The 13,949-nt window shown below is 38.4% G+C and overlaps 2 protein-coding genes across 2 annotated transcripts in view; both read left to right on the top strand.

The window, feature by feature from the left end:
• The window catches only part of LOC139947320 (transmembrane protein 135-like), a 34,641-nt gene extending 22,838 nt beyond the window's left edge, over positions 1-11,803 (top strand). The window contains exons 7-15 of the mRNA XM_071945215.1: positions 350-391; positions 2,805-2,966; positions 3,478-3,544; positions 4,246-4,413; positions 6,327-6,390; positions 6,541-6,617; positions 7,141-7,239; positions 8,077-8,144; positions 9,241-11,803. Coding sequence (XP_071801316.1) covers positions 350-391; positions 2,805-2,966; positions 3,478-3,544; positions 4,246-4,413; positions 6,327-6,390; positions 6,541-6,617; positions 7,141-7,239; positions 8,077-8,144; positions 9,241-9,400 — 907 coding nt within the window. The 3' untranslated portion in view covers positions 9,401-11,803. The remainder of the gene's footprint in view (positions 1-349; positions 392-2,804; positions 2,967-3,477; positions 3,545-4,245; positions 4,414-6,326; positions 6,391-6,540; positions 6,618-7,140; positions 7,240-8,076; positions 8,145-9,240) is intronic.
• Positions 11,804-13,579: 1,776 nt separating this feature from the next.
• LOC139947199 (exportin-4-like) overlaps positions 13,580-13,949 on the top strand; it is a 67,338-nt gene continuing 66,968 nt past the window's right edge. The window contains exon 1 of the mRNA XM_071945069.1: positions 13,580-13,627. Coding sequence (XP_071801170.1) covers positions 13,580-13,627 — 48 coding nt within the window. The remainder of the gene's footprint in view (positions 13,628-13,949) is intronic.

Genomic DNA, 13,949 nt, shown 5'->3' with positions numbered 1-13,949 from the left:
CCTAGCATTTGCCACCGCCGCCCCTCGCTTGTGGATTAGGCTTCCCAACGCAGTGAAGACATGTGGGACTGTTGATTGTTTCAAGAGCAAATTGAAAACGCACCCTAGTATGGCACGCCATTTTTAACAACCTTTCTTCTTGTTAGCGCCTTGAGCACACACCCCCCCCCCCTGTTGGGTGGATATGTTTTTGCGCTTTATATGTCTTAATTATTTATTATTGTTATTAATATTTCCTCACTATTTTGTGTAGCCTACCATTTGGAGGTTGGGATGTGGTAATAGTTTGTTGCATCTCTTGTATTAATGTTTGTTCATTTTTTTTCTTTTTTTCCTTCTTTTTCTGTAGGCGCGGTAATTGCTTGAAGAAAGATTCACTCTCTAATCTCAAGTAAGTAGATATTCCTAACCTTCCTAAAGGGGCCATTCATAATAGTCAATCTTAAAGGCAGTGGACACTATTGGTAATTACTCAAAATAATTATTAGCATAAAACCTTTCTTGATGACGAGTAATGGGGAGAAGTTGATGGTATAAAACATTGTGAGAAACGGCTCCCTCTGAAGTGCCATAGTATTCGAGAAAGAAGTGATTTTCCATGAATTTGATCTTGAGACCTCAGATTTAGAACTTGAGGTCCCGAAATCAACCATCTAAACGCACACAACTTCGTGTGACGAGGGTGTTTTCTTCTTTCATTATTATCTCGCAAGTTCGATGGCCGATTGAGCTCAAATTTTCACAGGTTTGTTATTTTATGCATATGTTGAGGTACACCAACTGTGAAGGCTAGTCTTTGACAATTACCAATAGTGTCCATGGTCTTTAAAAAATTTTTTATTTTTTTTAATTGTTTGACCCACCCACCCCAAATTTCAAATTTTGAATATTGATATACTTTACAATATTATCTATGCACTGGAGAACGAACTAATACCTCAAATGATGCAGATATTTCAGGTCAAAGGTCTCCAACCAGTAGTTTTTAATAGCTGTTCCTGGCTTAAACACGCAACTTTGTTGTTTAATCAGAGATGAAACTGGCAAGCACATAAAACTTTGTTCAACAGTTTTTAGTTCAATATTATGAGGTTCTGCTGTCTCATAAAATGTTGATAAAAAAAATGTTATCAAGGGCAGAAATTAGGGGGAAAAGATCGTCCAAAAGTTTTTGTTTTTTTCTTTAAATTAAATTTGGATTTTCAGTTAGTTCCTTTTGACCCACACACCCACATATTAAAAAAAAAAGTTCGACATTTTTAAACATTGACCATTATGAATGGCCCCTATAATAAATAAAGCAAACCGAAATTATCAGGTTTTGTATGAACATGTATGTATACTTGTATGTTGTCTCATGGACGAGAGGTTAAGAGCACCGGAATCAAGCTCAGGGCCCATATTCATAGAGCTGCTGTAAGAGACCATTCATTTCTGTATTTTTTTTTCATTTCTGTATTTCATCCTCACCATACACCCAGACATTGCTAATCTTGTTGATTTGTTGCGCCACTATTTTCATATAAAATGTCAGGAAAATTAATAAGAAACATAAATACATGTTTTTGTTTTTTAGTTGTTTACATGGGAAACATAGGAAAATGTTGATTAAGTCCCAAACCTTTTCTTTTACCCCATTGTTTGAGCAAAAGTTTGTCAAATATTGCTGTCGTTTGCGGCCACTCTCTGGGCATATTGGTACGAGCCGCTTGCAGCCGCTCTGGTTTTTAAAGACACTGGACACTTTTGGTAACTGTCAAAGACCAGTATTCTCACTTGGTTTATCTCAACATATATGCACAAAATAACAAACCTGTGAAAATTTGAACTCAATCGGTCGTCGAAGTTGCAAGATAATAACGGAAGAAAAATGTCCTTGTCACACGAAGTTGTGTGCTTGCATCAGATGCTTGAATTCGGGACCTTAAAATCTTATTCTGAGGTCTTGAAATCAATTTAGTGGAAGATGACTTCTTTCTCAAAAACTACGTTACTCAACAGTTCTCCGTTGCCTGTTACCAAGTAAGGTTTTATGCTAACAATTATTTTAGGTAATTACCAATGGTGTCCACTGCCTTTAAAGGGTTGAGCACAAAAAAAGAGCTCAGCACAAAATATTTATGCTTACCACAATAAGATTACCAGCCAAAACACAATGTCACTTGTAAAATTCATTACTCGTATCCAGCCCCCTTTAATAGCTTTTTTTTTATAGTAGAAAACTCTTAAAGCCATTGGACCCTTTCGGTACAGACAAAAAAAAAAAGTTCACAGATTTACAAATAATTTACAGGGTTTACAGAAGGTAATGGTGAAAGACTTCTCTTGAAATATCAGTCCATGAAATGCTTTACTTTTTGAGAAAACGGTAAAACAATATAAATTCTCGTTAGCGAATTACGGATTTGATATATGAGTCGTCATGATATGAGTCGTCATGAATATCGTCATTTGATATTCGGAGTCGTCATGACACGACTCCGATGTCCGATTGAGCCTAAATTTCCACAGGATTGTTATTTTATATATAAGTTGTGATACACGAAGTGTAGGACTTGGACAATACTGCTTACCGAAAGTGTCCAATGGCTTTAAGCAATATTTCATTTTTAAGCAGCTCTTTGAAATTGATCAGCAATTTTCTCCTCGAGCAAGATACTTTACCATAATTGCTTTGTCCTTGAGATTTTCAGTGACCATGGTCAGCTGAAGTTTATACCACGTGCTCCCCTACCATCTTAATATTGCATTATTATTATTATTATTATGGTTTTCAATGGAATATTTCTTTGTTTGTTTCTCAGGATGTTTGTTGGAAAGGATGAGATGTTTGACGAATGGGGTGGTTGTGTTCCTGAAAGCGGTAGATATGAAGAAGTTTGGGCTGACAGGGCTGCAAGGCAATACACACAGCAGCCATCTACCCTAACAGTGATACGGGCAAAGTTAAGAAAACTCATGCTCAGGTAAATAATTTCTGCTGCATGTAATGCCGGACTCAAGCTCGGGTGTTTCCAATCAGCAGAGTGTGGATTCGACTCCCGGTCGTGAAACTTGTGTCCTTAACCAAGACACTCAACCTTTATTTCTGCGAATGGGATGTAAAGCCATAGGTTTGATGTGTAATGTAATAAACACAGTACCCAGTAACACTTATTGCTAAGAGATGGGGTTTGCTCGGTGTTCCCCGCAGTGGCTGCTGAATCTGCCGCAGCACCTTGTAAACCCTTTACTAGGTGCAACATAAATATGGTCTCATAATTAAAAAATTTGTAAAAACCTTTATTAGAATGTTTCTGTCTGTTCAATGGCATTGAGTACCTTACGGGTAAATACGTGCACTTAATAAGACTTTGTCAAACTTCTAGTAAATGTTTCATTGCTCACACCAATTAATTTTTTATTTACCTACTGATACCTCTACGTCTAATTCCCTTTTTGACTTTTTTTTTCTTCTCCCCATCCTCCTGGCTGCAGGTTGAATAATCTTCCAAAGCATAATTATTGCTTTCATGACTCCAGCTGTCTGAGCTATGTTCTCAAGGTGAGTGCCTAAAGACCAACTATTTCTCTTCTAAATTCATCCATGGAAGTTAGAAGTGGTAAAGATTTTATTTTTGCAGATTGTTTTCGAAATGTCCAGAGATGGTTCGTAAAAAATACAACAGTCTTGACTCCACAAATATTGCTAAACAGCTGGCAGATAAATTATTTTGTGAATGGGGCATTTTCTTTCCCGGGGCAAAACTTCAAACCTTGCGCTGCCAGCAACTCAGTATGGTGGTGTGGCTTCCAGAAATCGTCTAGAAAAGTTTCAATCTACCTAATAAATTAACAGATAGGGACTCATAATAATAATAGTCGGTTTTTATATTCTGCTTTATATACCCGAAGGGCATCTCAAAGTGCTTCCACACTATACCCCTGATCACTGGGCTTTAAATAATTCCTTAAATCATCTCAGCTCCCCTGTGGAGCATGTAGCCCGTGCTGCGAGTTGCTGCGCTCCAAGCTAATCATTCACATAAACCACCTGTACCCTCACCGTTACCCATTTTACCCCTGGGTGGAGAACAGCTTAAGGACACAAGTGTCACGACCGGGATTCAAACCCAACACTCTGCTGAACAGAAGCACCAAAGCTTGAGTTCGGTGCTCTTATCCGCTCGACCACGACACCCCAGTTACACTGGTCTTTCAAAGCATAACACATTTAATTGGATCCATCTTTTGGTTTTTTTCCAGGCTACTGTCAGAAAATTTGCCGTTGGTTATGGGATTCAGGCCGTATTGAATCTCCTCCGAGCTTTGCCAAAGATCGCCACGAGACCTAAGCTGCTCTTGATGGCTCTCGTTCGACGGGATAACTTTAATCTGGCGCTCTTTCTGGGACTGTTCGTGGGTTTGTTCAGGGTAAGTCTGGGGGGTATCCCGAATAGCTCAAAATACCTGGCTGTCAGACCAACATTCCACTAGTTTAGCGATTTCAAGCCATCATCAACGCGCCACATGACACTTGTAGTAGTAGAGTAACGCGAGTAAACATAAAACGTGGACACGTATATGCACCTATGTTAGTGAAATGTTGTACGTTTGTCTGAGATCCGGGTACTGAGCTTCTATTTTTAGCAGTAGTTATGAGTGCTATAGACTGTATTGAAAAACACCTTTGTTGCTATGAAAGTTGCCATCTTGTAGGGCAAACCTTATGTGCGTCCAAATGCGTCCATCAATGAAGCACGCAGCACGTTGCACAGACGCCATGTTGTAGGGCAGATATTTTAATGGCGATGTCATATTCAATACGGTCTATAATAGCTCTGGTTATGGCTACAACTGTTGCTGAGTGTCTTGCTAAAGACGCCCTGTAGACTCCTTGCTTATCGGACGGAGGAAACCTGGCTGACTTAAGACAACCTTGCACAGGAAAGAAACAAAACGAGATAAAAGCACTAGGTGTGACATGAGGTGGAGCACAGGTTGCTGTCAGGGGTCGACTGTTGTAGCCATGGTTGGCGGTGCAAGGCGAGCCTGCCCAGGACTCACATTGTTTGCCCTGAACTCTAAGCAAAATACATTGTGCCACCATGCAAAGAGTCCCCTAGAATAAAAGCAAAATATTGTCCACTGTCCATTGATCTCAGGAACAGTCAAAAGGCCAGTCAACTTATGCATGCCAGATGACATAAAACAGTTTGGAAACCTAGCATCATGTCTGAAGCTTTGACTTCAAAAATAATGGCCCCATAATTAAACAAGGTTTTATTTTTGATGTCTCTTTGGGATGTTGTAGAGAGAAATAAAATAATAATAAAATAGTCAATTAAATGAGCTGTTATGATCGTGTACATGTAATATATCTAAATGGATGAATTGTAGCTTGCTAAAAAATGGAACATTGATAGTTACTCCAAAATTGAATGACCATAAAACCTTGCTTGGTGAGAAGACCAGGGTCCAATTTCATGGCTCTGCTTACCGCCAAATTCTGCGCTTACGATCACGATTCCCCGCTTACGTGCAAGCGCCGAATTTCTGCGCTAGCCTTGTAAGCATAGAATGCCCGTTCAAGCGCCGAATTTATGCGCTAGCCTTGTAAGCGTAGAATGCCTAGTAACGTGGAGTACGCACGCGCAGAAGCCAAAATTCGATAGGAATAGTATCTTTTTCCTGTTTTTTTTCTTGCCTGGTATTCTCTTTTCCTCTTTTTTTCTTCACTTTCTGTGTACAAAAGGATAGGAATAGTATCTTTTTCCTGTTTTTTTTCTTGCCTGGTATTCTCTTTTCCTCTTTTTGTCTTCACTTTCTGTGTACAAAAGGATAGGAATAGTATCTTTTTCCTGTTTTTTTTCTTGCCTGGTATTCTCTTTTCCTCTTTTTTTCTTCACTTTCTGTGTACAAAAGGATAGGAATAGTATCTTTTTCCTGTTTTTTTTTCTTGCCTGGTATTCTCTTTTCCTCTTTTTTTCGTCACTTTCTGTGTACAAAAGGATAGGAATAGTATCTTTTTCCTGTTTTTTGTCTTGCCCGGTATTCTCTTTTCCTCTTTTTTTTTCTTCACTTTCTATGTACAAAAGGATAGGAATAGTATCTTTTCCTGTTTTCTCTTGCCTGGTATTCTCTTTTCCTCCTCTTTTTTTTCATGGGTAATAATAACGCACATGCCTGATTCTGCTGAAACTTTCACTTGCCACTTTCATTGTATCTTTCTTTTTAATTTTGCCTGTAAATCAGCTTTTCGTTGAGAAAAACTAATCTATGATCATACCCTTAATGTGATACTGACCATTAAATGAGTGTACATTTTCTTCTTTTTGCTCTTGCAGAGTGTAAGTTGTCTTCTACGATGGCTTAGAGATACAGATAGTCCTATTCATGGATTAATAGCCGGTAAGAATCTTGTCACGTTTACCTTTTGACTAATCAGCGAGTATGAGTTTATTCAGTTTGTCCTTGGGATATTAAGATCCTCAATTTAGTGAAATGCATGTAAAAACATAGGGCTCTGTTGTTTAATCATTTGTTAATTGGTTTTTCCAGGTGGTGTAGCCGGGACGTCCAGCATCTTCTTCCGTAGTACAACCATATCACTTTATTTTGCATCCAAGATCATTGAGGTGTGTACACGAAATAGTCTTTGTCATATTCATTGAATCATGATTGCCGTCGATTTCACAAAACTCTTCCTAACTTAAGACTAATCTTAGGACTTAGGACGAGTCCCAGCCCTGCACTGTAGCATGCAGACCTTTAGATTAATCCTAAGTTAGGAAGAGTTACTCGTCCTAACTCGAGATAAGACGAGTCCAAACTCTTTGTGAAATCGACGGCTGGTTCAATAGCCCTATTGCACAGAGGTCATTTTAAGGTTGTGTGTTGTGTTGAACCAATGCAAATGCATTATGGTTGGACCTGGTAAAGCCTGTAATAAGCACAAAAGTTTGCTGAGCACAGAAAAGTATTGCTCAACAGAAACAGGTTACCAGCCAAAAATACTACAAGTTTACTTTGTTCTGACTGGTGCCTCGCTCATTTTTTTGCTTAGCAAAGAAATTTGTCAAGCAGTACTTTCTGCTTAACAGCTTTAGGGAATTGCACCCTTGTCTCATGTTGTCATCTTTTTTCTTAATTCGTTTTCAGAGCCTTTTGATCAAAGGCCAGGAGCGAGGAATTGTTCCAGTCATCCCACATGCTGAATCCATACTGTATGCAATATCAACCGCAACGGTGCTGAATGCGGTAAGAGTTTTACATTACACACTTTGTGATGTGTTCAAGAAAAATTAGTCATTTGTCAACTCAAGTAAATACATTTTAAATTTTTTTAAAACAAATTTAGAAAGAGCATAAGCTACGCTTTAATGCTGTTCAAACCGTTCGTAGATACCTTGTTTGGTTTTAAAATTGTGGAAGTAGAAACACCAAGAGATGTGAGAGAATAAAACTGAGTTTAGTCCAAGTAGTTAGTTGCTCTTTCTGCTGAAGCAGCTCTTTGACATTGGGCCCTGGTTTAAGGTAAAGTTGAGTTGTTTATTGAACATACATCGGCACATTTTCTGTCAGTGCTAGTTTTTACCCCTTTTTTATTTTAAGTATTAGGAAGGAAGTAATCAATATAAAACAAGAAATGTTTTGGCATTTCAATTTACGTAGAAAATATTTGTGAAAATTTCACCCCTGTTGGGCTGTTTTGTTTGATTATTCCATAATGCTATTTCCAACAAACCACTCATTGTAGCTTTATCGCATCACATTTACAATGATGTATTCGGATGATATCCTCACTGATGCAACACTATTCATAATCATATACGTTAAACCAGTGTTTGTATGAGAGAGATTGGCTGTTGCCAGCTTGGCGTTTATACCCCCCCTGTGGGAGTTTGCTAAGTTCCCTTGATGGGAAGATCATCTAAACAAACAAACAATGACAACAAAACATGACATTTCTGCCAGTCAGTGTGCACATCCATAAGTTTTTGGCATAAATTATGTGACAATTGGCATACATGTACATTTGTAACTCGTACAAGTTTATCAAGCCAAAATTTCATAGTTTTGTTGCTCTTGTTGCAGGGAGTTTATGAGCCACATAACATCCGTCCAGCCTACTGGAGTTTCCTGCTCAACTTGACGGGATCCTAGTAAGTAGCACTGCATCTCTGAAGAGAGAGTAAGGCCATGGTCGAAAACTACGACTTTGGCTAAAGCTACGGCTAGATTATTGCGTCTGCCAGTGTTGAAGAAACGGCAGGCGCGCACGATCTCGTTTCGGACATGGCCTTAAGGCCGAGTCACACTGCAGCGATAACGAAAACGATAACGATCACGACGCAAAGAGAACGCATTCTATTGGTTGAATTGCTCCACGCAGAATACGCACACGCCCATTCAACCAATGGAATGCGTTCTCTTTGCGTCGTTATCGTTATCGTTTTCGTTATCGCTGCAGTCAGTGCCCTTGCCCATGATCACATTATCTAATGCCGATTCTTATTAATACAGAAGGGGATCGGCAAACCAAATCAGAAAACACTGAATAAAAACCCCTGTAGCCTAGGGTCGAAACGTCGGGCCACTGATTAATTTTTTGCAAACCAGTTCTCTTAAAGGCCATTTTGGTACAAAAACAAACCTGTCAAAATTTGTTGCTCAGTTGGTCATGGAAATTGCATGGAAGTAAACTGTGCTCTTTAGCATGCATTACACAACACACAAAGTATATGAAGCTGTAATGGTTTAAGGCAGTGGACACTATTGGTAATTGTCAAAGACTAGCCTTCACAGTTGGTGTGTCTCAACATTATGCATAAAATAACAAACCAGTGAAAATTTGAGCTCAATCGGTCATCGAAGTAGCGAGATATTAATGAAAGAAAAAAACACCCCTGTTGCACCATGGTCACACGAAGTTGTGTGCTTTAGATGCTTGATTTTCGAGACCTCAAATTCTAAACTTGAGGTCTCGAAATCAAATTTGTGGAAAATTACTTCTTCCTCGAAAACTATGGCACTTCAGAGGGAGCCGTTTCTCACAATGTTTTATACCATCAACCTCTCCCCATTACTCGTCACCAAGAAAGGTTTTATGCTAATAACTATTTTGAGTAATTACCAATAGTGTCCACTGCCTTTAAGTGTCTTGCTTAAAAGGACACAAGTGCCAAGACTGGGATTCGCACCCACATTCTGCTGATGTCGTTTTTACTGTGTTTTGTTGTTGTTCTGTCTTCACTGCAGTTATGGCAAAATGAACCGCATGCTGATCGCGCATCTTGGTACGGGCGCAACCAAGCTGTACCCTGATTGGCCCGTCTATGCAGACGCTTCACAACTCAACTTGATAGACAAGGACGGGCTGTGTGCGAGGTCGTTGCAACCTCCATCTCAAGGTGTTTGATGATGGTAGCTTTTGGAGTGGCGTTATATCTTCAGGATCACAAAGTGTCTTTACTTGCCTCCTGATGCTTATCATCTGCACAGCTTCCAGGGTTTAGGTGTCCTCTTTGAAGAAATGAAATTTTCATGTAAAGACTTATATAATAAGTTGTTTAAAGACACTGGACACTATTGGTAATTGTCAAAGACCAGTGTTCTCACTTGGTGTATCTCAACATATGCATAAAATAACAAACCTGTGACGTTTGAGCTCAATTGGTTGTCAAAGTTACAAGATAACTATGAAAGAAAAAAGACCCTTGACGCACAAAGTTTTCAGATGCTTGATGTCAAGACCTCAAAATCTAATTTTGAGGTCTCAAAATCAAATTCCTGGAAAATTTCTCGAAAACTATGTTACTTCAGAGGGAGCCGTTTCTCGCAATGTTTTATGCTATCAACCTCTTCCCATTACTCGTACCAAGTAAGGTTTTATGCTAATAATTATTTTGATAAGTTACCAAAAGTGTCCGTTGCCTTAAGCTACCCTGAAGCTTCATACAGTGTATCAACTCTTTTCCTTTTTAAGATGAAATAATATGATCATGGTGATTGATTTTGGCCATGTAGGAGACAAGTGCTACTGCAATCCGAAATGTTACGATAATGGATCGTGTTAAAACTTCTGTTGCCCGCTCATCTAACCCATAACCATGATCATGATAGTACAATTATCTTTCTATATTGATTTTTTTTATGAGCTCCTCACTGGAAAAAAATCTGTGAATTGCACTTGGTTAGGGATACTGGTGGGATAAGGGTCAGGTTTAGTTTGAATTAAAAAAAGAAAAAAGCTCTTTGAAGAGCTCTTGAAATTTACTGAAATGATAGAAAAATGCCTGTCCTTAAATAACCAAAAAGATGTTTTGATATTAATATTGTTACTTTTATGTAAATGTAAGTTAACTATTTATTGATTGCAATCAGCAGACACCTGGGGTGGGATTTGACGCAATTATCTCTTTTTGACAGGAATAGTTATTATTTTTATACAAATGATTGTTGACTATGTGCAACTGAATGTTGACTATTCATTTACAGACACATTGGGCGGGAGTCAAACCCACATCCTATAGTCTGAGCAGGTGTATTATGGGTCACTGGTCACTGTATTCCAGTGGTTAGCCTGCAGGACTTGCAATCACAAGGATGTGGGTTCGATTCCCTTAAGCTAATTTCTTTATGACTAGATGAAGTACTGTCGTCTTGTTACTGAATCACAATTTCTTAATTTTGTGCAGGAACTCTTAAAGGAACACGTTGCCTTGGATCGGTCGAGTTGGTCTTTGAAAAGCGTTTTGTGACCGCTTGTTATAAAATGCATATGGTTAGAAAGATGATTTAAAAGTAGAATACAATGATCTACACAAATATGCCTCGAAATTGCGTGGTTTTCTTTTTACCTCGTCCAATAACACGGTCGGCCATTTATGGCCGACCATGATAGTTCGCGACGTAAAAAGAAAACCATGCAATTTTGAGTGATACTTGTGTGGATCATTATATTCTACTTTTAAAACATCTTTCTAACCGTATACATTTCATAACAAACGGTTTCAAACGCTTTTTATAGACCAACTCGTCCGATCCAAGGCAACGTTTCCTTTAACCATTGCTGTTAAAGGCAGTGGACACTATTGGTAATTACTCAAAATAATTATGAGCATAAAACCTTACTTGGTGACGAGTAATAGGGAGAGGTTGATGGTATAAAACATTGTGAGAAACGGCTCCCTCTGAAGTGACGTGGTTTTCGAGAAAAAAGTAATTTTCCACGAATTTGATTTTGAGACCTCAAGTTTAGAACTTGAGGTCTCGAAATCAAGCATCTGAAAGCACACAACTTCATGTGACCATGGTGTTTTTTCTTTCATTATTAACTCGAAACTTGGACGACCGATTGAGCTCAAACTTTCACATGTTTGTTATTATATGTATATGTTGAGATACACCAAGTGAGAAGACTTGTCTTTGACAATTACCAATAGTGTCCACTGTCTTTAAACCAATGTTTGGTGAGAGAGATCAGCTGCTGCCAGCTTGGTGTTTATATCCCCTTGTGGCAGCTTTGCCAAGTTCCTTTGATGGGAAGAATCAATCATCTAATAAAAAATAAAAATAATAAAACAATCTCTTTTGGCTACTGGACGATAAGAGTCCCGAGGTTCAGATCCCACCCAAAGCGTGGAAATAAGTCAGCAAACTCGGAACGCACCCATTATGAATTTATAATCATACTTTGATGAGGCAATAACATTTATTCTTGTAAGCAAGATTATTTCATAACAGGAATTAAAAGTTCTAAATTTATGAACCATTATTTTGTTTTGGGCGATTGACCCTTCTTTACTTTGATTCTGGTATTGTAAAACAAATTCTGGTCCAATACACATTTTGTGCTACAAGCCCTGCAGCCGATTTTACAAAACCCTAGGATTAATCCTACATGTATATCTCGAGTTAGGATGGGTAACTAGTACTAACGTAGGATTTATCTTAAAGCCATTGGACCCTTTCGGTAAACAGTGTTGTCCAAGGCCCACGCTTTGTGTACCACAACTTCTATATCAAATAACAAACCTGTGAAAATTTAGGCTCAATCAATCATCGGGAGTCGGGAGAAAACAACGGAAAAACCCACCCTTGTTTCCGCGCGTTTCGCCGTGTCATGACATGTGTTTAAAATAAATCCGTAATTCTCGTTAACGAGAATTTATATTGTTTTGCTGTTTTCTCAAAAAGTAAATCATTTCATGGAATAATATTTCAAGAGAAGTCTTTCACCATTGCCTTCTGTAAACCCTGTTAGTTATTTGTAAATCTGTGAACTTTTATTTTTTTTTCTGAACCGAAAGGGTCCAATGGCTTTAAAGTTTACATGTGTAAGGCTTGGACTTGTTCTTAGTCCTAAGATTAATCCTAAGTGAGGAAGAGTTTGGTGAAATCAACAGCTGCAGTCTTGTGGAATTTCTCCTAACTTTAAGACATGCACAGTGGGTGATTATTGGTCAGTAGGAGGGTTAGAGGCATTGGATTTTTACTTGTGTTACACTTGCTTGCAAAGAATGCAAAATAATTTATGACGTATTGAGTTTACTCTTAATTCAAGGATTCCTTGGTATTTGGTTTATATATAATTTTTTCTCTTTTTCTTGAGAATATTTAATAATTATGATTGAATCCATTTTCAAGGTTTCATCTGTGTATGATGCAGAAATGGATTGAATAAAAGAGACTGATTTTTCTTATGTGTGGTGTATTTGTTGACCTATTTTTGTATGGAATAAAATTGTCAATAAGTTTTTGTGCCCATTGCAACAAGGAAATGTAGGCCCAATGAGTGTGTAAGAGGACTTGATGTCTTCTTAAGGAATACTGTTGTCACATTTTTGGCCAGAGCTTCTGCGTGTCATTCATCTTTGATAGAGTGCAGAAGCATATAATTATTAATCTAGTTGGTGAAGGGTTTGGATATAAGCATTACAAACTCCCATTGTAGGACTGTAGCCGTGCAGCCTCCTTTCTTTAGATATTTTCCTGGTGAAATTGTGCCACCAGTGTGTCCTCCAATAAGAGTGTTTGAGCATAAAGCCTGACTTTTTGTTTTTTTGAACACACACTCTTGCTTTGCTGAGATTAGAACAACGAGCCAGGCTTATTTCACTTTCGCATAATTTCCCTCCATCCTACAATCAAGCTCCCCATTTTTTTTTATTACTTTAAACGTTTCACTCTCGTAGCCTCTTGCCATGCAGGAGGGGCTTTTTGCCTTGTTTCAGGCATAGAGGTTTCAAGCGAACTTGCATTGCATTATTTAACTTTTTTTACAAAAACAGTGAGGAACCTAAAGCAATAGTTTATTTTTTGGGGTACTATGAGGTTGCTGCGCCTCTTGTGTTTTGTTTTGTTCTTTCTTTCTAAAAAGCACATAGTGTAATTGCTGTAATGATTTACTGACCCATTCTGTGCTTAGAAAAAGAAAGCTATCCCTACATGTTTTTAAAAACTACTACCACTTTACGTTACTCGTAAGTTTTCCTCTGTAAATGAGTCACTCACAGCATAAAAAAAAAGTTTAGTAACTTGTCCTTGTTATTGTTGTGTAGCGCCCTCAATGTGTGAGATTTCATTAGTCAGAAAGATGGCGGCCTTCTTGAGCGATTTGGAACATGCGGCACAAGTTATTATGGTAAGAAAATTTAGCTTTCTGGTGAAATATTTTATATAAGGGTGTGTGGAAGTTATAGTGCGTGATTCAGTGATGTAGGGTGTATATTTATATTAAAATCGAGCTTGTTGAAAGGGGTCAAAATTACTGCATGTCATTTGTTTATTTTTGTGGTTTGTTGTGCAATCCAATGATGTGCGTTTGTGTGACCGGCCGATTGTCCGTTTGCTCAATCTCTGTGGCTGTGCTCGGCCGATGAGCTGCCGGCGCACTGGTCCTCGTCGTATGCGAATCGTGGATCCATCAAGTTTATTGCTCCATCCATGGCCAAATGAATGGAAAC

This window comes from Asterias amurensis, chromosome 14 (assembly GCF_032118995.1).
Source record: "Asterias amurensis chromosome 14, ASM3211899v1".
Lineage (NCBI taxonomy): Eukaryota > Metazoa > Echinodermata > Asteroidea > Forcipulatida > Asteriidae > Asterias > Asterias amurensis.
The sequence above is the reverse complement of the archived record's forward strand: the minus strand, read 5'-3'. Positions and strand labels throughout refer to the sequence as shown.